This window comes from Scomber japonicus, chromosome 7 (genome assembly GCF_027409825.1).
Source record: "Scomber japonicus isolate fScoJap1 chromosome 7, fScoJap1.pri, whole genome shotgun sequence".
Lineage (NCBI taxonomy): Eukaryota > Metazoa > Chordata > Actinopteri > Scombriformes > Scombridae > Scomber > Scomber japonicus.
Window position 1 is genome coordinate 34,071,938 of NC_070584.1, and position 27,500 is coordinate 34,099,437.

A 27,500-nucleotide genomic window follows, 5' to 3' on the forward strand; every position below is an offset into this window, starting at 1 on the left:
CTACTGGACTTTTGAACGGCTTGTTTAACTTTAAAACACTTCCAGACGCTTCAGTTGACAAGTCAAAAGTAAAATGCAACCTGTGTCAAAACGGAGTTTAACTACCACCGGAGTACGTGGAGTTTGAGTTAGCACCTCCACGCTAAACACCCAGGTGCAGCCAAGCCAGCCTCAGCTCCACCAAAGGAGCATTTTGGAGTGTGGGAGTCGCAGCAGAGCCGTGATTGATTCCCAGTTAAGACACTCTGGTAAGAAATGCTTTACATTATGGGCTTAAAACTGCCTTCAAATGGAAAATAACAGGATTTTAAACATGCAAGTCAAAATGCGATTAATCGTGATTAACTATGGAAATTATGCGATTAATCTCGATTAAAAAAATTAATCATTTGACAGCCCTAGTAATAATGTATGTAGTATAATAATGTATGCAGTATAACAAAGTATAGATGATGTGTTTCTGACTCACTCTGACGTCGCTGCCGATCAGCATGTCCCAGGCTTCATATCGGCCTTTGTCCTGCCGGTACAGCTGGATGGCTTTAAGGAAGGCCTGGACCTCACACGTCTTCTTCTTCAGGAAGTCTGACAGACGGAGAGAGAGAAAATAAAATACACCTTAAATAAAATAAATCAGGTTCAGTGAGGATGAAGTGATTTTTATTTCATCGCTCGTCTGCACAGAGCGGCGTTTCCCCTTTAACGTGATTAAAAAGCTCCTTTTCTGCTCCTCTGGAGTGATGAGTCTGTTACCATGGCAACTGTGGAAAAGTGATGCTGAAGTGTGTCTCTGCGTTCCTCGAGAGGTCGAAAGGTTCAAAGTTTGTCATTCAGATCACATTGAGATGAACTGTGACTATTATCAATATGATGATGTGTGTGTGTGTGTGTGTGTGTGTGTGTGTGTGTGTGTGTGTGTGTTTCAGGGTCCTACCTGGTTCTGGTGTGTGTGTGTGTGTGTGTGTGTGTGTGTGTGTGTGTGTGTGTGTGTGTGTGTGTGTGTGTGTCTGTGTGTGTGTTAGTAAGGATGAGGAGGGTCTCTGTGTGTGTGTGTGTGTGTGTGTGTGTGTGGGTGTGTGTGTGTGTGTGTGTGTACCTTGGTTCTGGTGTGTGCGTGTGTGTGCGTGTGTGTGTGTGTGTGTGTGTGTGTATATGTGTACCTTGGTTCTGGTGTGTGTGTGTGTGTGTGTGTGTGTGTGTGTGTGTGTGTGTGTGTGTGTGTGTGTACCTTGGTTCTGGTGTGTGCGTGTGTGTGCGTGTGTGTGTGTGTGTGTGTGTGTGTGTGTGTACCTTGGTTCTGGTGTGTGTGTGTGTGTTTGTGTGTGTGTGTGTCTGTGTGTGTCTGTGTGCGTACCTTGGTTCTGGTGTGTGTGTGTGTATATGTGTGTGTGTGTGTGTACCTTGGTTCTGGTGTGTGTGTGTGTGTGCGTGTGTGTGTGTGCGTGTACCTTGGTTCTGGTGTTTGTGTGTGTGTGTGTGTGCGTGTGTGCGTGTGTGTACCTTGGTTCTGGTGTGTGTGTGTGTGTGTGTGTGTGTACCTTGGTTCTGGTGCCTGATGCAGTCAGACAGGATGGAGAGGAAAGCCGCCTGCTTGACTTGCTGCCTGAAGCAGAAGTACGAGTCTCTCCTGTAGGGAAGACGCAGGTAAACAGGAAACTGACTCGGCATTCCTGACAGCGGGGGAGCAAAGTCCTCCTTCACATCTGAAACACAAACACACAAAATACACACAGGTCTGAGCTTCAATCTGGTTATTATCTCCACTAATTGATTAGTCAGAAAGTGATGAAAAACCAGAGATATGCAGTCTAAGATGGCAGAAAATAAAAGAAAGCACAAAATATTCATATTTGAGGAGCTGGAAGCAAAACATTATAACATTTTAACATTTCTTCTTTAAAGAAATGACTGTCTGTGCTGTTAGAGTCAGTCTTCCTCCTGTCTGTGCTGTTAGAGTCCCGTCAGTCTTCCTCCTGTCTGTGCTGTTAGAGTCAGTCTTCCTCCTGTCTGTGCTGTTAGAGTCTGTCTTCCTCCTGTCTGTGCTGTTAAAGTCTGTCTTCCTCCTATCTGTGCTGTTAGAGTCAGTCTTCCTCCTGTCTGTGCTGTTAGAGTCAGTCTTCCTCCTGTCTGTGCTGTTAGAGTCAGTCTTCCTCCTGTCTGTGCTGTTTAGAGTCTGTCTTCCTCCTGTCTGTGCTCTTAGAGTCCAGCTGTCTGTCTTCCTCCTGTCTGTGCTGTTAGAGTCCCGTCAGTCTTCCTCCTGTCTGTGCTGTTAGAGTCAGTCTTCCTCCTGTCTGTGCTGTTAGAGTCTGTCTTCCTCCTGTCTGTGCTGTTAGAGTCCAGCTGTCAGTCTTCCTCCTGTCTGTGCTGTTAGAGTCCAGCTGTCAGTCTTCCTCCTGTCTGTGCTGTTAGAGTCAGTCTTCCTCCTGTCTGTGCTGTTAGAGTGAGTCTGTCAGTCTCCCTCCTGTCCTTGCTGTTAGAGTCAGTCTTCCTCCTGTCTGTGATGTTAGAGTCTGTCTTCCTCCTGTCTGTGATGTTAGAGTCCGGCTGTCTGTCTTCCTCCTGTCTGTGCTGTTAGAATCAGTCTTCCTCCTGTCTGTGCTGTTAGAGTTAGTCTTCCTCCTGTCTGTGCTGTTAGAGTCCGTCTTCCTCCTGTCTGTGCTGTTAAAGTCTGTCTTCCTCCTGTCTGTGCTGTTAGAGTCCAGCTGTCAGTCTTCCTCCTGTCTGTGCTGTTAGAGTCTGTCTTCCTCCTGTCTGTGCTGTTAGAGTCCAGCTGTCTGTCTTCCTCCTGTCTGTGCTGTTAGAGTCTGTCTTCTTCCTGTCTGTGCTGTTAGAGTCCTGTCTGTCTTCCTCCTGTCTGTGCTGTTCCTCCTATCTGTGCTGTTAGAGTCAGTCTTCCTCCTGTCTGTGCTGTTAGAGTCAGTCTTCCTCCTGTCTGTGCTGTTAGAGTCAGTCTTCCTCCTGTCTGTGATGTTAGAGTCCAGCTGTCAGTCTCCCTCCTGTCTGTGCTGTTAGAGTCAGTCTTCCTCCTGTCTGTGCTGTTAGAGTCAGTCTTCCTCCTGTCTGTGCTGTTAGAGTCAGTCTTCCTCTTGTCTGTGATGTTAGAGTCAGTCTTCCTCCTGTCTGTGCTGTTAGAGTCAGTCTCCCTCCTGTCTGTGCTGTTAGAGTCAGTCTCCCTCCTGTCTGTGCTGTTAGAGTCCGTGTTCCTCCTGTCTGTGCTGTTAGAGTCAGTCTTCCTCCTGTCTGTGCTGTTAGAGTCCAGCTGTCTCTCTTCCTCCTGTCTGTGCTGTTAGAGTCCCGTCAGTCTTCCTCCTGTCTGTGCTGTTAGAGTCTGTCTTCCTCCTGTCTGTGCTGTTAGAGTCCAGCTGTCAGTCGTCCTCCTGTCTGTGCTGTTAGAGTCAGTCTTCCTCCTGTCTGTGCTGTTAGAGTCAGTCTTCTTCCTGTCTGTGCTGTTAAAGTCAGTCCTCCTCCTGTCTGTGCTGTTAGAGTCAGTCTTCCTCCTGTCTGTGCTGTTAGAGTCCGTCTTCCTCCTGTCTGTGATGTTAGAGTCAGTCTTCCTCCTGTCTGTGCTGTTAGAGTCCCGTCTGTCTTCCTCCTGTCTGTGCTGTTAGAGTCAGTCTTCCTCCTGTCTGTGCTGTTAGAGTCAGTCTCCCTCCTGTCTGTGCTGTTAGAGTCAGTCTTCCTCCTGTCTGTGCTGTTAGAGTCTGTCTTCTTCCTGTCTGTGCTGTTAGAGTCTGTCTTCCTCCTGTCTGTGCTGTTAGAGTCAATCTTCCTCCTGTCTGTGCTGTTAGAGTCCAGCTGTCTGTCTTCCTCCTGTCTGTGCTGTTAGAGTCAGTCTTCCTCCTGTCTGTGCTGTTAGAGTCAGTCTTCCTCCTGTCTGTGCTGTTAGAGTCTGTCTTCCTCCTGTCTGTGCTGTTAGAATCAGTCTTCCTCCTGTCTGTGCTGTTAGAGTCAGTCTTCCTCCTGTCTGTGCTGTTAGAGTCTGTCTCCCTCCTGTCTGTGCTGTTAGAGTCTGTCTTCCTCCTGTCTGTGCTGTTAGAGTCAGTCTTCCTCCTGTCTGTGCTGTTAGAGTCAGTCTTCCTCCTGTCTGTGCTGTTAGAGTCCAGCTGTCAGTCTTCCTCCTGTCTGTGCTGTTAGAGTCAGTCTTCTTCCTGTCTGTGCTATTTAGAGTCAGTCTTCCTCCTGTCTGTGCTGTTAGAGTGAGTCTTCCTCCTGTCTGTGCTGTTAGAGTCAGTCTTCCTCCTGTCTGTGCTGTTAGAGTCAGTCTTCCTCCTGTCTGTGCTGTTAGAGTCAGTCTTCCTCCTGTCTGTGCTGTTAGAGTCCAGCTGTCTGTCTTCCTCCTGTCTGTGCTGTTAGAGTCAGTCTTCCTCCTGTCTGTGCTGTTAGAGTCAGTCTTCCTCCTGTCTGTGCTGTTAGAGTCCCGTCTATCTTCCTCCTGTCTGTGCTGTTAGAGTCAGTCTTCCTCCTGTCTGTGCTGTTAGAGTCCCGTCTGTCTTCCTCCTGTCTGTGCTGTTAGAGTCCAGCTGTCTGTCTTCCTCCTGTCTGTGCTGTTAGAGTCTGTCTTCCTCCTGTCTGTGCTGTTAGAGTCCAGCTGTCTGTCTTCCTCCTGTCTGTGCTGTTAGAGTCTGTCTTCCTCCTGTCTGTGCTGTCAGAGTCCGGCCGTCTGCAGGTCTGAACAAGCTCAGTCACACACTCTGTTTCCAAGGAATTTACTCCAAGCTTTTCCTCTTAAATCAGCCGTGAGAATCTGTGTGTGACTCACGGCTTCCTTCAGACTGTTAACCTGCGTCAACACACCTGATCTCACCTGGATCCATGAGTCAGTCTCTGTTTAAACACTTTAATAAGGCTCCTTCAAACACGACGAGACCCAAAACAAACTCATTAACCTTTTAAATGTGAACTTTTGACTGAGTCTGATCATTTTCTCTTATTGTCAATAAACCAACAATGAACTGATCTACTAACTACTACTGTGTTTGTATCCAAAGTCCGATCAACATTATCATCCATTAGTTCATCGTGTTTCTGTCATAGACTGAATAAAAGAAATGGACGTAACATCCATGACGTCACCCATTGGTTTGTGGACTGCTGCTCGGAAGCCAATAGTTTCGAATCTAGGCAGCGCCATCTTGAAAATTTCAGGTGCATGCTGGGAAAAATAAAAACATGGATTCTACTTATATGGGTATGAGGCGGAGTCATGGGCGGAGCGGGGAGGTTGCTATGGTTACGAGGGCTGGATCTCGAGGACATTGGGCAATCAACCTGTCAATCAGGACGTAGCCACGCCATAATGCATACCCTGCTTTATCGTCACATATAAAATCAGGGAGGCCAAAATGTCCCAAATGAACATCATACTGCATTGAAGAAGGCTTTAAACTAGCGATTGAGACCATAAACACATTTTGAAAACGTTTACTGAGGTTAGAAATCAAGTGAGAAGTTGGTGAATTCTCCATTGACTTGTATAGAGACGGTCGCCCCCTAGTGGCCTTTTGATAGAATGCAGTTCTAAGTTACTTCCACGTTGGCTTCATTTCAGAGGACCAGAACTCCCCGCCTGGTTTCTGTCCAATATTCTCTCTCTTTTAGCTCTGTTTTTACTCTCCACCAGCTCCTGAGGGAAATATCTAAATGCTCCACTGTGTTCAGCAGCTAGTCTACAGATAACTGTGTGTGTAGCAGGGGGTGAGTACAGAGGCTTTTATTCTGAAAACGTCTCTATGAGAGAGAACCTGAACAGTAAAGTTGCAGCTTCACTCACTCGTATCATCAGGGAAGCATTTGTCCACCATGGCCATGTACTTCTCCTCCGTGGTCAGGACGGTGCCCCCTGTAGGCAGCAGCTTGTGGCGCGGAGGAACCCCTTTAACAAAAGTCTGATAAAACAAAGGACAGACAAAGAACAAAGGGGGAAAACAAACCAGATATTGTTAATTTGTGACTCTCAGCGTCTCAGATTGGCTCCATTTAACCATCAGTATTAGTTTCCACGCTCGTTCTCACCTCCAGACTGTCGTGACACTCCAGGCAGTAGTTGGCTCTCACCACCACGTACCTCTCCCTCCACTTCCGGGTGTCATCGAAGTAAAGCACGCCCTCCTCGTAGAGCACCTCGCCCTCCTGCAGCGCCTCCTGATTAAAACACACGAGCAAACTTTTTTTACTTCGTCAAATTTGACCCAGGACAGGATGTAAAGGTTCAAATAGTTTCATTTTTGTGCGTTTTGGGCGACTTTACTGTATGTTCTGCTGCTGATTTAGGAAGTATGAAACCAGTGAAACCATTGAGACACGTACCTTCTGCTTGAGCAGCTGTGTGATCATCTCCTTCTGCTGCTCCAGATCATCTTCTACCTGAGAGAACCGCCACACCGAGAACTGCTTCCTGTAGTACGGACTGAAGCCTTTCAGCTCCGCCTCGGCCTGATCTGGAGGAACACACAGAGAAAAAAACAGATTAGGAATATTACTCAGACACACACACACACACACACGCACAAAAACACCTTTTATTCTGGAAAAAAGGCTTCATATACTGAGTTTCCTGCTCAGATTTCACAGCAACAATAAGAAGTTGAGCGTGTTGCTGCAGGCAGAGGATGAACCAGGAAGTTAAGTTCAGCTAAAAAACACAAAGAGTCCAAGATGTGTACTCAAATGACGGCAAGACGGTTAATCATCACGATCTGTTTTCTACTCCGGCACGACAAAGAGAAACTGATCAATCTGAACCCGATGGGAGCGATCAATAAATATGAGTTCTATGATATCAGCAAGAGATTTAAGACTTATTCAGAAGATGATAAAAAAGCTCATCAAGCAAACATGAGTCAAAGCCAACATGTTGATCCTGAGGTGTCGATACAATCAGCAGTGAGGTCAAAAGGCGACAAAACAAAAGCATGAAAATGATCCTTTCAGTAAGATTCAGCTTGGTTTCACTGATACTGATACTGAAAGAGTTTAAAAGCAGATATAATATGTTTTTTATGATGTTAAACGTGGTCAAAGTACCAACATGTGAGGCAAACGTGTGTAAAAGTGCTGCCTGCAAGTCAAAACTCAGGGCTTCAACCCTTTAATATGATTATTCACAGATTATTTAAAGAGACAGGAGCTAAAACGGCCTGAACGTAGGTAGAACGTTCCGGAATCTTTGGTTGCTAAGGTGGTTGCTAAGGGGACCCTTAAAGAGACAGGAGCTAAAACGGCCTGAACGTAGGTAGAACGTTCCGGAATCTTTGGTCGCTAAGGTGGTTGCTAAGGGAAGCCTTAAAGAGACAGGAGCTAAAACGGCCTGAACATTATGTAGAATGTTCCGGAATCTTTGGTTGCTAAGGTGGTTGCTAAGGGGAGCCTTAAAGAGACAGGAGCTAAAACGGCCTGAACATTATGTAGAATGTTCCGGAATCTCTGGTCGCTAAGGTGGTTGCTAAGGGAAGCCTTAAAGAGACAGGAGCTAAAACGGCCTGAACATTATGTAGAATGTTCTGGAATCTTTGGTCGCTAAGGTGGTTGCTAAGGGGACCCTTAAAGAGACAGGAGCTAAAACGGCCTGAACGTAGGTAGAACGTTCCGGAATCTTTGGTCGCTAAGGTGGTTGCTAAGGGAAGCCTTAAAGAGACGGGAGCTAAAAACGGCTTGAACATTATGTAGAATGTTCCGGAATCTTTGGTCGCTAAGGTGGTTGCTAAGGGAAGCCTTAAAGAGACAGGAGCTAAAACGGCTTGAACATAAGTAGAATGTTCCGGAATCTTTGGTCGCTAAGGTGGTTGCTAGGCGATTGCCGGGGGGGGGGGGGGCTTAAAGAGACAGGAGGTAAAACAGCCTGTTAATAGACAGAGGCTGAACTGAGCGGCTGCATAAAGGACCAGTAGAAGATAAATAAGGAGTTTTTAACTGGAAATCATGTAAAGATATTAAAAGTAGAGACTCAGAATATTAATATAGAGCTGGAGATGAGAAGAATATGAACTCTTTAAGTCATTTATGAAGCAATTTTCTCTGGTTTCTTATACTAAAATGTGAAGATTTACTGTTTTCTTTGTTTTATATCATTAAAAACTGAATATCTTTTAGTTCTGGACTGTTAGGTGAACTTCAGCTTATGATGCATTTTCCACAATAAATCCATTGATTCATCCTGAAACAGCTATTTCACAAATGCTAAAAAAAAACTTTACTTTTTAGATTCATCTGCTAAAAACACAAACACAAAGCAGAAGCAGCTGCAGTTATAATCTCTTTGTTTGGAAGGTTGTTCATCTTTTTGCCAAAAAGCTTCACACATGACGACGCTTTCTAAAAACAAAAACCTGAGCTCAACTCCACACTCAACACTTATTTTCCATCTCTAGTCTTCCTCTGACTTAAAAACACCAGATGATTACACACACACACACACACACACACACACAAACACACACACACACACAGAGACACACACACACACACACACACAGTGATTCCTGCCCAGCACTGTAATCAGGTCAGAGAGGCTGCTGTTAGGACTCGTTAGCATCTTTTCTGGAGTTTATGAGTAATTTCTGAGCGTCTAATCAGACTGTGTGTCTCTGCAGACGACTCCAAGGCCGTTCTCACTCTACACACACCATCAACACACACACACACACACACACACACACACACTCTCACTCTCACTATACACACCATCAACCAGATCTATTTACTCTGTGTTCTCCCTGCTGGCAACGCACACAACACACACACACACACACACACACACACACACACACACACACACACACACACACACACACACACACACACACACACACACACACACACACACACACACACACACACACACACACACACACACACACACACACACACACACACACACACACACACACACACACAGGCTCAGATTTCTCTGGGCCAGATTCCTGAAGCGGGAGGATTCAGTTACTGAAGGAAAAAAGCAAACAAAGCAAACTGACACGAAACAGCTAAAAGAAGAGAGGAAGATAATTGGCACGCAGCCGCCGTCTGTTTTGACTGTTCCTTCTTTCCTTTCCTTTCCTTTCCTTTCCTTTCCTTTCCTTTCTCCCTTCCTTCCTTCACTTCTTCCTTCCTTCCTTTCCTTCGTTCTTTCCTTTCCTCCCTTCCTCCCTCCTTTCCTCTGTTCCTTCGTTCCTTTCCTCCCTTCCTTCTCTCTTTCAGTCTTTCCTCTGTCCTTCTTTCCTTCCTTCCTCTTTTCCTTTTTCCCTCCCTCCCTCCCTCCTTCCTTTCCTTCCTCCCTCCTTCTTTCCTTCCCTTCCCTTTCTCATATCCTTCTTTCCTCCCTCCTTCTCTCTTTCATTCTTTCCTTCCTTCCTCCTACCTGCCTTCTTTCGTCCTTCCTTCCTTCCTTTCCTTCCTTCCTCCCTCTTTCTTTCCTTCCTTTCTTTCCTTCCTTCCTCTTTTCCTTCCCCCCTTCCTTCTTTCCTCCCTCCCTCCCTCCCTCCTTTCCTTCCTTCCTCCTCCTTTTCTTCCTTTCTCCCTTCCTTCTTCCTTCCTTCCCTCCTCCCTTCCTTTTGTCCTTCTTTCCTCCCTCCCTCCTTCTTTCATTCCCCTCTTCCTTTCTCCCTTCCTTCCTTCCTTCCTTCTTTCCTCCCTTCCTTTTGTCCTTCCTTCCTTCCTCCCGCCCTCCTTCCTTCCTCCCGCCCTCCTTCTTTCCTTCCCTTCTTCCTTCCTCCCTTCCTCATTCTCTCTTTCATTCCTTCTTCTTTCCTCTGTCCTTTCCTTCCTTCCTCTTTTCCTTCTTTCCTCCTCCCTCCCTCCCTTTCTTCCTTCCTTCTTTCATTCCCTTCTTCCTTCCTCCCTCCTTCTCTCTTTCCTTCCCTTCTTCCTTCCTCCCTCCTTCTCTCTTTCCTTCCCTTCTTCCTTCCTCCCTCCTTCTCTCTTTCATTCCTTCTTCCCTTCCTTTCTCCCTCCCTCTCTCCTTCCTTCCTTCTTCCCTCCCTTTCTCCCTCCCTCTCTCCTTCCTTCCTTCTTCCCTCCCTCCCTCCCTCCCTCCCTCCCTCTCTCCTTCCTTCCTTCTTCCCTCCCTTTCTCCCTCCCTCTCTCCTTCCTTCCTTCTTCCCTCCCTCCCTCCCTCCCTCCCTCCCTTTCGTTCTTTCTTTCTTTCGTCCTTCCTTCCTCCTTTCCTTCCTCCCTTTCCTCCCTCCTTTCCTCCCTCCCTCCTTTCCCTCATTCCTTCCTCCCTCCCTTCTTTCCTGTGTGCAGATTTCTGGCACCAGAATTCATTAAATGAGTATTTACCCAGCTTTAAGTGCTCAAACATCTAATGGGTAATTCCCAGTGACACACCCTCCACTTAATGGATAAACATGGCCGAGTGTGCGGTCGCTGTTTATCCTCTCCTCCGCTCTACGCTGAGTGTTAATGTCGGGGTAGATCTCTCTCTGTCATTATCTCGCTGTGAAGCTCGCAGGATGGGTTTTTTTTTTTTTTTTTTAAATGGCGCAGGGCCACACAAACCCTGCTGAGCGTCACTATGGAAACAAGAAGCTGCGGCGCTCCATCACACTCTCGAGTCTCAGAGCTGAAGATGTTGGTTGCAGACGGGGAGGGGAAAAGCTCAGTTACAGAAGAAAAGATGTCTAATCCTTTCATTCTTTAACTTTATATTCAGATGAGTCATGCATCACAATGTTGAGGTTTTGTATAATATCTGTATCTGTATAATTTAACAGGAGTAAAAACTCTTATGTCCTTTTAATGATTTTAACCCTCCTGTTGTCCTCGAGTCAAGGAAGGAAGGGAGGGAGGGAGGAAAGGAGGGAGGAAGGAAGGGAGGAAGGAAGGACAGGAGGAAGGAAGGAAAGAAGTGAAGAAGAAGGAAGGGATTAAGGAGGAAGGAATTGAGGAAGAAGGAAGGAAGGAAGGGAGGAAGGAAGGCTGCTATAATAAAGTTTAATTAATTAATTTAATAACTTTTCTTTGTTGTATTCTGTTCTGTTTTCAGAAAAGGAGGGAGGAAGGAAGGTAGGAAAGGAAAGGAGGGAGGAAAGGAAAGGAGGAAGGAAGGATGGAACGCAAGAAGAAGGAAGGGAGGAAAGGAGAGAAGGGAGGAAGGAAGGGAGGACGGTAGAAAGGGAAATAGGAAGGGAAGGAAGGTAGGGGGAGGAAAGAAAGAGAGAGGGAGGGAGGGAGGGAGGGAGGAAAGGAAGAAAGGAAGGGAGTAAAGAAAAGAAGGAGGGGAGGAAGGAAAGGAAAGAAGGAAGGGAGGAAGGTAGGGGGAGGAAAGAAAGAGAGAGGGAGGGAGGGAGGAAAGGAGGAAGGAAGGATGGAAGGAAAGAAGGAGGGAAGGAAGGAACAGTCAAAACAGACGGACATTATTTTATGCTGCAATCTTTAATGCTCTATTCTAGTATTTTATTTCTCTCTCTCTTTCTATTTTTCTGTACTTTGTTTTTATCATTAGTGTGTGTGTGTGTGTATGTGTGTGTGTGTGTGTGTGTGTGTGTGCGTGTGTATGTGTGTGTGTGTGTGTGTACCCTCTAGTAACCTGCTAACCCTATAGGAAACAACCCAGCTGACATTTGGTGATGTGAGCTGTTAAAAGGTTGAACTCATCCTTCATCTACTTCCTGTCAAGATAAGTGATGGTAGCTGGAAACACACACACACACACACACACACACACACACACACACACACACACACACACACACACACACACACACACACACACACACACACACACACACACACACACACACACACACACACACACACACACACACACACACACACACACAGACACACACCAGATAACGCTTTCTATGAGCTGCTGGAAGGCGGCAGCGTCGTCTCACATGTCAAACATCATCACAGTGTCCTACAGGAAGTTACAAAAGCAGAGACATCAGAGGCTTTGTGTTCCTCGCAGCCTTTTTAACCTTCCTGTCGTCCTCCCGGGTCAAATTGACCACGTCTCTTTTGACTCTTCCTTCCTTCCTTCCTTCTACCTTTCCTTCCTTCCTCCCTTCCTTCCTTCCTCTTTTCCTCCCTCCCTCCTTACTTCCTTCCTTCCACCTTTTTTCCTTCCTTCTTCCTTTCCTTCCTACCTGCCTTCTTTCCTCCCTTCCTTCCTTCCTTCCTTCCACCTTCCCTCCCTTCCTTCCTTCCTTCCACCTTTCCTTCCTCCTTCCCTCCCTTCCTTCCTCCCTCCTTCCTTCCTTCCTTCTCTCCTTACTTCCTTCTTTTCCTCCCTTCTTACTCCTTTCCTTCCTCATTCCTTCCTTCCTTCCTTCCTCCTTCCCTCCATTCCTTCCTTCCTTCTACCTTTCCTTCCTCCCTCCCTCCCTTCCTTCCTCCCTCCTTCCTTCCTTCCTTCTCTCCTTACTTCCTTCTTTTCCTCCCTTCTTAGTCCTTTCCTTCCTCATTCCTTCCTTCCTTCCTTCCTCATTCCTTCCTTCTTCCTCACTTTCTTTCTTTCTTGCCTTCCTTCCTTCCTTCCTTCCTCCCTCCTTCCTTCCTTCTTTTCCTCCCTTCTTACTCCTTTCCTTCCTCATTCCTTCCTTCTTCCTTACTTTCTTTCTTTCCTTTCTTCCTTCCTTCCTTCCTTCCTTCCTTCTACCTTTCCTTCCTTCCTTCCTCTTTTCCTCCCTCCCTCCTTACTTTCTTCCTTCCACCTTTTTTCCTTCCTTCTACCTTTCCTTCCTCTCTGCCTTCTTTCCTCCCTCCCTTCCTTCCTTCCTTCCTTCCTCCTTCCCTCCCTTCCTTCCTCTTTTCCTCCCTCCCTCCTTACTTCCTTCCTTCCTTCCACCTTTTTTCCTTCCTCCCTCCTTACTTCCTCCTTCCTCCTTCCTCCTCCCTGCCTTCTTTCCTCCCTTCCTTCCTTCCTTCCTTCCTTCCACCTTTCCTTCCTTCCTTCTACCTTTCGTTCCTCCCTTCCTCCCTTCCTTCCTCCCTCCTTCCTTCCTTCCTTCTTTTCCTCCCTTCTTACTCCTTTCTTTCCTTCCTTCTACCTTTCCTTCCTCCCTTCCTTCCTTCCTTCCTTCCTTCTCTCCTTACTTCCTTCTTTTCCTCCCTTCCTCATTCCTTCCTTCTTCCTTAAACCTCTGCTTAGGAAGTAGTTTAACATGATTACTATCACCCACATCAATGTCCTGCTGTAGCTCATTTATACAGAGAGGATTCATCTGGAAACCGAGAAAGATGACGAATTATGAGCCTGAGAACATCACCTTTTTAAGACTGAAGAAGAGCCTCAAGTTAGATAAAAGGGCTTAATTATAACTAATAACTCATAATAATTAACCCTGGTGTGTCAGTATCAATGCAGTGTTTAACACAGGGAAGAGGAACAGAGTGAGGCTGAGTCACATTATTAACCTTCCTACAGTCTGTGCAGAACTGAGGTGTTAAATTAGCTCTCAAACCAACTCCAAGAGATAAAAAGTAGTTTAACATGATTACATTTATACAGAGAGGGTTCATCTGGAAACAGAGAAAGATAATGATTTATGAGCCTGAATTAGATAAAAGGCCTTAATTATAACTAATAACTCATTATAATTAACCCTGGTGTCTCAGTGTCTACCCTCTTTAAACTAAATGGTAAATGGACAGTACTTAAATAGCGCTCTTCTAGTCGTTATGACAACTCAGAGTGCTTTTACATTACACCCATTCATACACTGAGGAAGAGCCTCAATTTAGATTTAGATTAGGTTTAGTTAGGATCCGGCCCACATAAGATCAAATTGGGCTGTATGTGGCCCTTGAATGAAGATGAGTTTGACTCCCCTGATTTAAGACTTATAACATCAGACAAAACCCTAAAAATACCCTAAAATATGAATATAATGGTATAATGGATGAATGAGATGTCTTAATTCAGGGGGAAAGTCATGTATTCCTTAAAATGAGAGTAAGAGGAATCACTGATGCCACAAAAAAAACCTCTAGATTTTGTGTTCAGAGGTAAATCAGATGAGTTAAGTCTAGTTAAAGTTAAACAGACTCATGGTGTAAATAAGTCAGAGGTTGGTTCTTCATCATCATCATCATCAGCAGCTGCAGTTTAAGGCTCAGACCATCCTCGGGGGGACTCTCTTGTTTTTTCCTCCGAGTCTAAACAATGCAGCATTTAAAAAGGTTAGATCCGTCTCTCGTGGTCCTCCTCTGACCCCCGATCAGCTAATCAACACACACACACACACACACACACACACACACACACACACACACACAGAGAGAGAGCACAATAACCAATCATGCACACTGTGGATATCCTGCTTCCACCTCCCGAGTGACTCTCCACTCAGATGACTTTTCCTGGTGCTCGATGGTTATTTCAGAAGGTGTGTCTGGTATCTCGACACCCAGCGGACACATATCCATCAAATTCATGATCCTCAGAGGATGAATACAAATATTTTTAGCTCACCTCTGGACATAAAGTCTTTACTGTCAATCTAATGGAATACTATTGTTCTAAATATTACATTTAATCTGGAGAATCATGGAGATCAGGAAACATTTAATTATTTTATGGTTACACCATTTGACATTTTCAGGAGCATTCAGTCTTACTTTTGGTAAAAAATGGTGCAAATATCATTTAAATGATATAAAGCCAACAAAAATACTAAATGTACATTTTAACAAACCTGATGCTGCTTTTAAATCTAGTTATTAACCTTCCTGTTGTCCTCGAGTCAAGGAAGGAAGGGAGGAAGGTAGGGAGGAAGGAAGGAAGGAAGGAAGGAAGGAAGGAAGGAGGGAGGCAGAAAGGGAAAGAGGAAGGGAGGAAAGAAAGAGAGAAGGAGGGAGGGAGGGAAGAAGGAATGGAGGAAGGACGGAATGATGGAAGGAAGGAATGATGGAAGGACGGAAGGATGGAAGGAAGGAATGATGGAAGGATGGAAGGAAGGAATGATGGAAGGAAGGAATGAAGGAAGGATGGAAGGAAGGAATGATGGAAGGAAGGAATGAAGGAATGATGGAAGGATGGAAGGAAGGAATGATGGAAGGATGGAAGGAAAGGAGTAAGGAAGGAAGGAAGAAGGAAGGAAAGGAGGGAGGAATAATGGAAGGACGGAAGGATCGAAGGAAGGAATGATGGAAGGGCTGAAGGATGGAAGGAATGAAGGAAGGAGGGAGGGAGGGAAGAAGGAAAGGAAGAAAGGAAGGAAGGAAGGAAGGAAGGAAGGAAGGAAGGAAGGGAGGGAGGAACAGTCAAAACAGACGGGGTCAATTTGACCCAGGAGGACGACAGGAAGGTTAACATATTTTTTTACTCCTCATCTTGCCGACCGTTATTTATCTCTGACTCAGCTCCAGGTCAGAATTACTACAGCTGCTCCATATCATCTGTTTTCTTGTCAGTCTCCAGATTTTGGCGGGCTGGACAGTCTGCAGGTTTTCTCTCAGCCAGTCACAGCAGGTGGTTGGATGAGCTCTTCTCCTCCAACTGGACGACTTCACTAATCCCTTAATGAAATCTTGAGTTGGAATTAAAAGCTGCAGACTGTTTCAGCTCCACGGCTCACAGTCTGATCTAAAACACAGACACAGGCTTTCCTCTGGCACCCTAAACTCCTAAACTGTCTTTCTCTGGAGGTCACGAAAAGAGGAAGGAAGGTGGAATGGAGGAAGGAAGGAAGGAAAAGAGTAGGAGGGAGGAAGGAAGGAACGAAGGAAAGGAGTAAGGACGAAAAGAGGAAGGAATTTAGGAGAGAAGGACGGGAGGAAGGAAAGGAAGAAGGAAAGGAGTAAGGACAAAAAGGGGAAGGAATTTAGGAGAGAAGGAAGGGAGGAAGGAAAGGAATAAGGAAAGGAGTAAGGACGAAACGAGGAAGGAATTTAGGAGAGAAGGAAGGGAGGAAGGAAGGAAAGGAGTAAGGATGAAAAGAGGAAGGAAGGAGCTCAACGACTCTGACCTGATCTAAAACACAGACGGTCTGCAGTCACAGGCTTTCCTCTGGCACCTTCCTTCCTTCCGTCCTTCCTTCCTTCCTTCCTTCCTTCCTTCCTTCCTTCCTTCCTATCTTTTCTCCTTTATCATTCTTTCCTTCCTTCTGTCCTTCCTTCCTTCCTTTCCCCTGGCACCGTAAACTCCTAAACTGTCTTTCTCTGGAGGTCTGGTATTGTTGGTGCAGATGCATGCTTCAACTTTCCATAAAGTAAAGTCAGTCCAGGAGAATGCAGAACATTACGAGGCCACGGAGGAAGATGGGAAGAGAAAACAGATGGCTGAAATCAGGGAGTGATTTGTGAAGAAATCAAAAAGGGGGGGGGGGGATGTTTCTGAAATATGATCATAAATCAGAGCCACAGTGAGCCTATAGAGACCATGGAGAGTATTACACTGTTGTCTCGCAGCTGTTACAGTAAAACAGATACAGATTGAAATCTAGTCGTGTGATGTCATGTTCATGCCTCGTCCTTTACCTCATACACACACACACACACACACACACACACACACACACACACACACACACACACACACACACACACACACACACACACACACACACACACAGAGGAGATGTTTTCATATATAGAAAAACTAAAGGTTAAATCCTGCAGTGCAACGATGGATAAAACACTCAAAATACACTTAACGTCAACTCCTGCAGGTTCAACAAACTTCAGTAATGAATAGAAAACAATGCAACAACTCAACAGTAGATGCTTTGATGGCTTCTTGTTGAGAGCTCGTCCTTCTTTTACCCAAATCTTTGCAAATCTGAGCAGACAAGAAGGCAACACCTGGTGCAATTACTGTGTCGTCATGGCAACATTGTACATGAATACACATACATGTAGTTCTGCATCAACTCAATGCTATCGTGAATCTAGTGTTGTAGTACTCGAGATCGGTCTTGGTCTCGACACCATTTTTTGAGATTCTTGGTCTTGTCTCGGTCTCGGACTGGGCGGACTCTGGGTTTTTTTCTAACGAGACCGGTCTAAGACTAACTAAGAGCACCGCTGATAGGCTTTTTGTCCATGCCTTACTGATAAAGGCCCATTTATGCTCAACGGACCTAGGAACATGTATACGTCCTTTTCAAACGATGTTACTGTCATTGCTCACATACTTCAATGTGTCCTTTACGTTGGCATGGATGTTAACCAATACATCCACCAGGGGGCAGCACAGAGTAAAAAACAAACATGTGCGACTGTGGAGGAGATATTGATAATGTTCCTCTTGCATAAAAGACAAAAACGATATGTTTAAAGTTTCTAAGCAACTCGTAACAACCTTTCCTCAAAAAGTTCCTCCAGTTATTTCTTCTTCGTGTCTCACTAGAGCTACGTATCGAGTAGTGACAGCAACACTGCCCCCCCCATGGTTTCCGGTGGTACTGCTCCGTTTGGTCCGTAATGTCTTAGTCTCGGTTGGTTACTCCAGTTCTAAAGTCTTTACACTGGCTCCCAGTCAGCTAGAGAATAGAGTTTAAAGTTCTGCTACTGGTCTACAAATCACTGAATGGTTTAGGTCCAGAATACATGAATGACATGTTAGTAGAATATAAACCCAGTAGAGCTCTGAGATCTACTGACTCAGGTCAGATAGTTGAGCCCAGAGCTCTGAGATCTACTGACTCAGGTCAGATAGTTGAGCCCAGAGCTCTGAGATCTACTGACTCAGGTCAGATAGTTGAGCCCAGAGCTCTGAGATCTACTGACTCAGGTCAGATAGTTGAGCCCAGAGCTCTGAGATCTACTGACTCAGGTCAGATAGTTGAGCCCAGAGCTCTGAGATCTACTGACTCAGGTCAGATAGTTGAGCCCAGAGTTCAAACTAAACTGGATGAAGCAGCTTTTACACAACTGGAACAAACTACCAGCAGAACTGAAATCATTTTTAAATCCAGGTTAAAAACACTTCCCATTGTGTATGACATGCTCTATATAAATAAAACTGCATTGCCTAATATATTGTGATAGTTGATTTTGTCCATATCACCCAGCTCTACTTTTATCACATGAGCATTAACAGGTATTTTAGGTGTTTTATGGTCAATGATTGAAGCAGCATGGATCACATAGAGGAGATAAACAGGACAAGGATTCATTCTGGTCCAATACTAGGCTTTTTACTCAGTGGATGTTTAACAGAATCCCGACCGTGTAAAACATTAAACATCTCATTTCTGATGATGTCATTCCTCACAGGACACTGAAATACAGACTCAGTGCTGTGATGTAAAGAGTCTTTTTTCCAATAAGCAGCGAGTCTCTGAGGACGGATCATAAAGCAGCAGGAGGATGTTGTTATTGTGCACTGAGGCTTCAAAACCTGAGAGGACTGAAGCTATAATTCACCTGTCAGCTTTTTATTTTGTGTTATAATAAACTAATTATCTTCTTTGACTCAGCGTGGAGGATGAACGTCTTCCTCAGGGTTTATCTGGGAGGTGATTTGAATGGCAGTGACGTTGGTCGGCCTTCGTCTGACTGCTCTGCTGCTCTTCATGCAAAATGTTGCCAGCCGCTGTTTTGTTTATTTCTCTCTTTTCCAGTTAAATCATTATGCAAACGCTGTGTGACAGGAAGGAGGACGGCTGCAGGACGGATGAAAGGTTCAGACACGACGTCACTAAGACCTTTGACAGCTTCGCTTCTCAAACTGGAGCAAAAAAACATCTTAATCTTATCACTGATGATACAATGAGCACTTCTAAAAGAGACTGAACTTAATTTATTTCAGTCTTTATAAATTGCAAGATATAAGAACTTAAAGACTGTGTAAAGTGAATTCAGACATTTTCTTCTAAACACATTAAATAGGTCATAAATGTATTTCTAAAAAAAGGTGTAAAAAGCATTTCAACCATTTAGATTTGAATTGTGGAGCTAGGATTAGCATAAACCTGCCCTGCTGCTGTAGAGGTAGAAATACATTCAGCACACACTACTACTACTACAGTCTACAGTTAGCCAGTTAGCTGAGTTAGCCGCCGAGCTAGCTGCCAAGTTAGCCACCGAGCTAGCAGCCGAGCTAGCAGCAGAGCTAGCAGCAGAAAGCTCTCAGACGTAGCGTCCATGTTTCTGGTAGAGGTGGTGACTTTGATTGACAGGTGACACTTGGTAGGGGGCGGGGCTTCAGCGTTTGGGAGCAGAGAAAGAGGCTGATTTTTACACAACTTTGAAGCCTAATTTCATATATTTGGCAATTTTTTTTAATCATTCAAATTTGGCAGGGTGGTTAACAACACACTTTTCTGTGGTATGTCAAACTCAGAACACATATTTATTCTTACTTTACACAGACTTTAAAGAGCAACTTAAGACTTTGTGAGTTTGTAAATTACGTTTAAACAGTCAGATCTATTGATCTTACATCTTACATCAATCTGGTTGAATAACTCTCTGCTTGACTTCCCCAAAATATCTGAAAAATACAAAGATGCATTTCCATCCACCTGTTTTTATTATTAAATTGATATTTTACAGCTTAAGTGACGACTTTGACCTGCTGGTAAAACTCTGCAGCAGATTTTATTGTTCATTTAGTTGCAGTAATAAGTTCTTGTTGTTTTAGTAGCTCCTTATTTTATTGTTTCATTTTGCAGAAAAGTAAAGAAAAAGTGCAAACCAATAAAAAAACACATTTGATGAGCAGACTGTGGGAAAAACAGAAGGCCTGAAAGATGTGGACAAAATAATAAAAACAAAGATTTAAAAAAAGGTCAAGGAGGGAGGAAAGGAGGAAGGAAGGAAGGAAAGGAGTAAGGAGGGAGGAAATGAGGGTGGAAGGAAGGAAGGAAGGAAGGAAGGAAGGAAGGAAAGGAGAAAAGAGGAAGAAAGGAAGGAGAAGGAAAGGAGTAAGGAGGGAGGAAGGAAGGAGGGACGGAAAGGAGTAACGAGGGAGGAAGGAAGAAAGGAAGGAAAGGAGGAAAAAAGGGAGGAAGGAAGGAAGGAAAGGAAGAAAAGAGGGAGGGAGGAATGAAGGAAAGGAGGAAGGAGGGAGGGAGGAAGGAAGGAAGTAAGGAAGGAAGGAAAAGAGGGAGGAAGGAAGGAAGGAGGGACAGAAAGGAGTAAAGAGGGAGGGAGGAAGGAAGGAAGGAAAGAAAGAAGTAAGGAAAGGAGGGAGGTAGGACAGGAGGGAGGTAGGAAAGGAGGAAGGAAGGAAGGGAGTAAGGAGGGAGGAGGGAAGGAAAGGGGTCAATTTGACCCGGGAGGACGACACAAAGGTTAAAGTACTAAAACATTCACCATTTATCATAATGTAATCTCTCTCAGTGCAAACATATGATGCAACCCTCGTTTTCTTATTCTCTGCTATTTATAAAGTAAATAATAAATGAATAATTAAAATAATCACAGCTACTGTAAATGAGCCAGCAGAGGGAGGATGGAAAGAAGGAATGAAGGCAAGGAGTAAGGAGGGAGGAAAGGAGGATGGAAGGATTCATCACAGCTACTTGTTTGTTTTCATTACTGTTGTTTTTAAGGATTGTTCTCATTAATCAGCTTCACTGTGAAAGAGCCAGCAGGAGCCATCTGCCTCCTTCTCCGCTACCGTCTCTGAATTAAATAAATAAATTAAAAGTGAATATTGTGTAAAAGCAGCGTTCACAGATTGTTATATGAACCAATAAAAGACAAAGAGAGAAGAGCCATAAAAACATTATTATATAAGAGGGAAGGAAAATAAACCGCAGCAGACAGAAGGACCGAACTACACACACACACACACACACACACAGAGACACACAAAGAGACACACACACACACACACACACAGAGAGACAGACACACACACACACACACAAACAGACACAAAGAGACACACACACAGACACACACACACACACACACACACACACACACACAGAAACAGACACACACAGACACACACACAGACACAAACAGACACACACACACACACACACACACACACACACGAACACACACACACACAAACAGACACACACACACACACACACAAACAGACACACAGACACACATAAACACACACAGACACAGAGACACACAGACACACACACACAGAGAGACACACACAGACACCACACACACACACACACACACAGACACCACACACACACACACACACACAGACACACACACACACACTAATAATGTGGTTAAGATGATATTAAATAAACTACAGACTTTCTCACATTCCTTGAAGCTTTTTGTTTCTATTGTTAAACCTCGATTCAAAACTCTGGATATTAAATCTTCATCGTCTTTAAGTTTGATCTGTTTTTATAAAGTGTGTTTTCTCTATTTGCTCCTCAGGAAGAATAATAAATCTATATCTTTTATCTGTGATGCTGTGAAGCTGCTGGTTGCCTTGGTAACGACAGACTATAAAGATAAAAAGAAAAAAGTCTATTTTACCTCCATGATTATAAACTCCTAACTGAACCAACAGTGCTCAGAATATAAAGAACCAGGTTAACCTTCCTGTCGTCCTCCCGGGTCAAATTGACCCATCTGTTTTGACTGTTCCTTCTTCCCTTCCTTCCTTCCTTCCTTCCATCTGTCCTTCCTCTCTCCTTCTCTCTTTCCTCCCTTCCTTCTTTACTTCCTTCTTTCCTCCGTCTTTCCGTCTTTCCTTCCTCCCTTCCTTATTTCCTTTCCTCCCTTCCTTCCTTCCTTCCTCCATCCCCCTTTCTTCCTTCTGTCGTTCCTTCCTCTCTCTCTCCTTCCTTCCTTCCTCCCTGCCTTCTTTCCTTTACTCCCTTCCTTCCTTCCTTCCTTCCTTCCTTCCTTCCTCCCTCCCTCCTTTCCTTCCTTCCTTCCTTCCTTCCTCCCTGCCTTCTTTCCTTTACTCCCTTCCTTCCTTCCTTCCTTCCTTCCTTCCTTCCTTCCTTCCTTCCTCCCTCCTTTCCTTCCTTCTTCCTCCCTTCCTTCCTTGACTCGAACACAACAGGAGGGTTAATGCATTATCTACACCTGTTTATACTGTGTAGGTTCACAGAGAGCTGGAACCTGCCGTATCCCACAATGCATTGCAGGACAAACTGTCATCTAATTAAAAGAGGTGAGGAGGTGAACTGCAGTGATTTCCAGGTGTTTCCAGTTGTGTAAAAAAGTCCAATAAAATCCCTTTTCCCCTTTTTTATAAACATTAAAGCAGTTTATATGTTCACAATGTACAGAACCAGGCACATTATGGTTTATATTTTACAAATATAAAGAAGAGTAAATGTACGTGTAGAAGAAAATGTAGATATCATAACTATAAATGAATGGTAGGAGGGATTTATATGAAGATTTATAACATAACTAGGTTGATATTGCTATATGCTTGATATTGCGATAGTCCGATATTATCCAACTCTTAATTTACGATTCTGATATCACCCGATACCGATATATTCAGGCTTTTTACCCAAAACTGTAACAACATATTGTGAAGCTCCACTGGATGCAAACATAAATGGCTTTCCAAATGTTAACACTATCAAACCAAGTGTGTCTTAAACGTCCCATGGTGCGTTCAGGCAGGCTCGGAAATCCTGACGCCTACAGAACAAACACTGGTTATAAAAACTTGATACTGATACTTCCCGATATATTACATTTTTAAGTAAATATCAGACATCCCTGAACATAACACAAGCTGTTAACAGTTTTTATTGCTGTTGGTTTTATAGAGGATCGAATTGAATAAATGTTTTATTTTAACTTGTCAAACATTCTTCCAAAGTAAAATAAAACTTTCATCCATGTTTTCATTAATAAAAACACAAAGAGGTTTTCACAAAGAGCTCAACGCCAAAATAAATGTACAACAGTGTCTGGACATTCAGAACAGACACTATAATCCACACTAGAGGCAGCTGATGATGTCACTGATGATGTCACTGATGATGTCACTGATGATGTCACAGCATCGGTTTTTAAACAGTAAAATTAAATCTGCGGGTGTGAATTTAGAAAGAGTTGATGTGAGCAGACGTCTGTGGCTCCTCGTCTCTGCAGCTATACGACAATCTCTGACTGAACTGTAGCTGATCGCAATGCATTGTGGGTAATGTAGGCACCAGGTATGAAGAACATGTGGAATAAAAAAGATGTTCTTTCTTTCCTTCCTCCCTCCCTCCTTTCCTTCCTTCTTTCCTTCCTCCCTCCCTCCTTACCTTCCTTTCATCCATCCATCCTTCCATCCTCCCTCCCTTCCTCCTTACTCCTTTCCTTCCTTCTTTCCTCCCTTCCTACCTCCTTCCATCCTTACTCTCTTCCTTCCTTCCTCCCTCCCTCCCTCCCTTTCCTTCTTTCCATCCATCCATCCTCCTTTCCTCCCTCCCTCCTTACTCCTTTCCTTCCTTCTTTCCTTCCTTCCTCCCTCCCTCCCTTCCTCACTCCTTACTCCTTTCCTTCCTTCTTTCCTTCCTCCCTACCTCCCTCCTTACTCCTTTCCTTCCTTCTTTCCTTCCTTCCTCCCTTCCTTCCTTGGCCTGAGGACAACAGGAGGGTTAATAAAACATATCTACTGCTGCAGTTTACTTGTAGAGGATAAGGATATAAGGATGAGGATATAAGGATCATTTCTAGGAGACACAGTAGGAAACAAAAGTCTCAGGCAAAAAAAATGCATGAAAAACTTTTTTGCCACGACACAAATAAACATCTTCTGACTGATCAAACACACTCATGTAGACAATCCAGTGGATCATTCCAACATGTTTGAGTCCGAACACTCAAACACATCATTATACTTTCCTCTCTGATATACTAAAGTAACTAAAGCACCAAAAAACAACCATAAAGATGAACAAAATCTGTCCAAAACTGAACATAACAACCTTAAACCTTTACATACTGATCATACTCTGACTCATAATTAGTCTCTACACCAATTCACATTCACTAATTCCCCCATCAGTTAGGCTTAGAAAAAACATGAATAACTTCTGTCCCAAAATGTGTGCGTCACCAATGTCATTCAGTGTAACGATGGGTAAAAAGCCATTTTAAAGCATATCACATCATGCTGATCATGTGACAGTGTGTGACATCATGAAAAGGACCCTTATACTCCTTTTCCACCAAGCTGGAGCCAGTGCTGGTTCGGAGCTAGTGCTAGAGCCAGTGCTCAGTTGGTGCTAATCCAAGCACCTCTTACGAACCTGTTGCTTTTCCACCGGCAAGGGGCCACACGATTACGTCACTGTATAACATAGCCAGCGCGCCCCTTTGAAGCACCAGTGAGAGGCAGCAACATGGCGCAAGGCATCTAGCCTGCCGGAAACGAAAAAGAAGAAGAAGAAGAAGACGACGACAGCTCTGGCAAAAAAAATGATAAAAAATAGTACTTTTAATCAACAAATCTTTAACCCTCTGTAAATGACAGTTAACCCTGCTAGCCGGCTAATAAACGTTAGCCCCGCTAGCTGGCTAATAAACATTAACCCCGCTAGCCGGCTAATAAACGTTAGCCCCGCTAGCCGGCTAATAAACACTAACCCTGCTAGCCAGCTAATAAACGTTAGCCCCGCCCCCAGTCCGCTGACGTAATCGTTTCTTGCTTTAGACCAGCAAAGAGTTGGTGCTTGCTCTGGCTCCGTTCTTAGGCTTGGGGCTGGAGCTTTGGTGGTGGAAAAGCAAAGAACCGGTGCTTAGTCAGGCTCTGGCTATGGCTCCCAACCAGCACCAGCTCCAGCTCGGTGGAAAAGGACCCTTAGAGGACCCTCTGTCCATGTGGTCAGGTGACTACATCTCTATAATATTTGATAATTTAACTTTTTCATCCGCTTGTAACCCATAGTACAAAAATGTTTGTCCTTCAGTGAGACACAGAAATCCATCTGTCCTTCTTCCCTTTCTTCCTTCTGTCCTTCCTTCCATCTGTCCTTCCTCCCTTTCTTCCTTCTGTCCTTCCATCTGTCTTTCCTCCCTTTCTTCCTTCCGTCCTTCCGTCTGTCCTTCCCCCCTCCCTTCCCTCCTTCCTTTTGCCTCTCTTTCCTTCCTTCCCTTCTTATTTCCTTCCTTTCTTCCTTCTGTCCTTCCTCCCTTTCTTCCTTCCATCTGTCCTTCTTCCCTTTCTTCCTTCTGTCCTTCCTTCCATCTGTCCTTCCTCCCTTTCTTCCTTCTGTCCTTCCTTCCATCTGTCCGTCTTCCCTTTCTTCCTTCTGTCCTTCCTTCCTTCTATCTGTCCTTCCTCCCTTTCTTCCTTCTGTCCTTCCTTCCATCTGTCCTTCTTCCCTTCCTTCCATCTGTCCTTCTTCCCTTCCTTCCTTCTGTCCTTCCTCCCTTCCTTCCTCCATCTGTCCTTCCTCCCTTTCTTCCTTCCATCTGTCCTTCTTCCCTTTCTTCCTTCCATCTGTCCTTCCTTCCTCCATCTGTCCTTCTGTCCTTCCTTCCATCTGTCCTTCCTCCCTTCCTTCCTTCCATCCATCTGTCCTTCCCCCCTCCCTTCCTTCCATCCTTTTGCCTCTCTTTCCTTCCTTCCCTTCTTATTTCCTTTCTTCCTTCCTTCCTTCCTTCTTTTTAATGATCCGGCCCACATGAGATCAAATCGTTCTGTATGTGGCCCTTGAATGAAAATGAGTTTGACTCCTCTGCTCTAGAGTATGAAGAGAACAAAGAGGATGTATCAGACGTCTGCAGGATCAGACAGTATTACTCTCAGCTGGCTGCAGTATGTCACACCTGAGGAGACACACCTGTCCTTCCTCCCTTTCTTCCTTCTGTCCTTCCTTCCTTCCTTCCATCTGTCCTTCTTCCCTTTCTTCCTTCTGTCCTTCCTTCCTTCCTTCCATCTGTCCTTCTTCCCTTTCTTCCTTCTGTCCTTCCTTCCTTCCTTCCATCTGTCCTTCTTCCCTTTCTTCCTTCTGTCCTTCCTTCCATCTGTCCTTCCTCCCTTTCTTCCTTCTGTCCTTCCTTCCTTCCTTCTATCCGTATTACTCTCAGCTGGCTGCAGTATGTCACACCTGAGGAGACACACCTGTCCTTCCTCCCTTTCTTCCTTCTGTCCTTCCTTCCTCTGCTCTAGAGTATAAAGAGGATGTATCAGACGTCTACAGGATCAGACGGTATTACTCTCAGCTGGCTGCAGTATGTCACACCTGAGGAGACACACCTGTAAGATCATGTGTGTGTTTAACCTGCAGGGAGATGAAATCATTTAATTCCTTCTGGCTGCTTTTATAAACCTGTTTTCACTTCATGACCACGGCATAGTTTCACAGACTGCCTCAGGGCTCAGGAATGTATACAAGCAACCAATAAGTCTTTCTCTCTTTCTAAACACGTACAGTATGTTCACGTTGAGTCATGACAGGAGAGACCTGCTGATCCACCTTTAAGACCTTCATCATGTCAGACAGTTAGTGAAGCTGCAGGTTAAAGGTTTAGAGGTTTAACCCTTTATTGGGCAAATAATTATATTTGGTAACTTCTGTAAATATCCCAAAATATCCTTCCTTCCTTCCTTCCCTTCCTCTTTTCCTTTCTCCCTCCCTCGTTCCTTATTTCCTCCGTCCTTCCTTCCTTTCCTTCCTTCCATCTGTCCTTCCTCCCTCCCTCCTTCTCTCCTCCCTTCCTTCTTTCCTTCCTCCATCCTTCCTTCCTTCCTTTCCTTACTTCCATCTGTTCTTCCTCCCTCCCTCCTTCTCTCTTTCCTTCCTTCTTTCCTTCCTCCGTCCTTCCTTCCTTCCTTTCCTTACTTCCATCTGTTCTTCCTCCCTCCCTCCTTCTCTCTTTCTTTCCTCCCACCTACCTTCCTTCCTTTCTTTCTTCTTTCCTCCATCCTTCCTTCCATCTGTCCTTCCTCCCTCCCTCCTTCTCTCCTCCCTTCCTTCTTTCCTTCCTCCGTCCTTCCTTCCTTACTTCCATCTGTTCTTCCTCCCTCCCTCCTTCTCTCTTTCTTTCCTCCCACCTACCTTCCTTCCTTTCTTTCTTCTTTCCTCCGTCCTTTCCTTCCTTCCATCTGTCCTTCCTCCCTCCCTCCTTCTCTCCTCCCTTCCTTCTTTCCTTCCTCCGTCCTTCCTTCCTTCCTTCCTTCCTTTCCTTACTTCCATCTGTTCTTCCTCCCTCCCTCCTTCTCTCTTTCTTTCCTCCCACCTACCTTCCTTCCTTTCTTTCTTCTTTCCTCCGTCCTTTCCTTCCTTCCATCTGTCCTTCCTCCCTCCCTCCTTCTCTCCTCCCTTCCTTCTTTCCTTCCTCCGTCCTTCCTTCCTTCCTTCCTTCCTTTCCTTACTTCCATCTGTTCTTCCTCCCTCCCTCCTTCTCTCTTTCTTTCCTCCCACCTACCTTCCTTCCTTTCTTTCTTCTTTCCTCCGTCCTTTCCTTCCTTCCATCTGTCCTTCCTCCCTCCCTCCTTCTCTCCTCCCTTCCTTCTTTCCTTCCTCCGTCCTTCCTTCCTTCCTTCCTTCCTTTCTTTACTTCCATCTGTTCTTCCTCCCTCCCTCCTTCTCTTTCTTTCCTCCCACCTACCTTCCTTCCTTTCTTTCTTCTTTCCTCCGTCCTTCCTTCCTTCCTTTCCTTCCTTCCATCCCTCCTTCTCTCCTTCCTTCCTTCTTTCCTTCCTCCGTCCT

At 44.8% G+C, this 27,500-nt stretch overlaps 1 protein-coding gene across 1 annotated transcript in view; it reads right to left on the minus strand.

Annotated features, from left to right (window-relative positions):
- niban1a (niban apoptosis regulator 1a) overlaps positions 1-27,500 on the minus strand; it is a 58,423-nt gene that overhangs the window by 10,390 nt on the left and 20,533 nt on the right. The window contains exons 2-6 of the mRNA XM_053323088.1: positions 6,307-6,437; positions 6,013-6,141; positions 5,771-5,885; positions 1,539-1,703; positions 470-585 (exon numbers count right to left, since the gene is read on the minus strand). Coding sequence (XP_053179063.1) covers positions 470-585; positions 1,539-1,703; positions 5,771-5,885; positions 6,013-6,141; positions 6,307-6,437 — 656 coding nt within the window. The remainder of the gene's footprint in view (positions 1-469; positions 586-1,538; positions 1,704-5,770; positions 5,886-6,012; positions 6,142-6,306; positions 6,438-27,500) is intronic.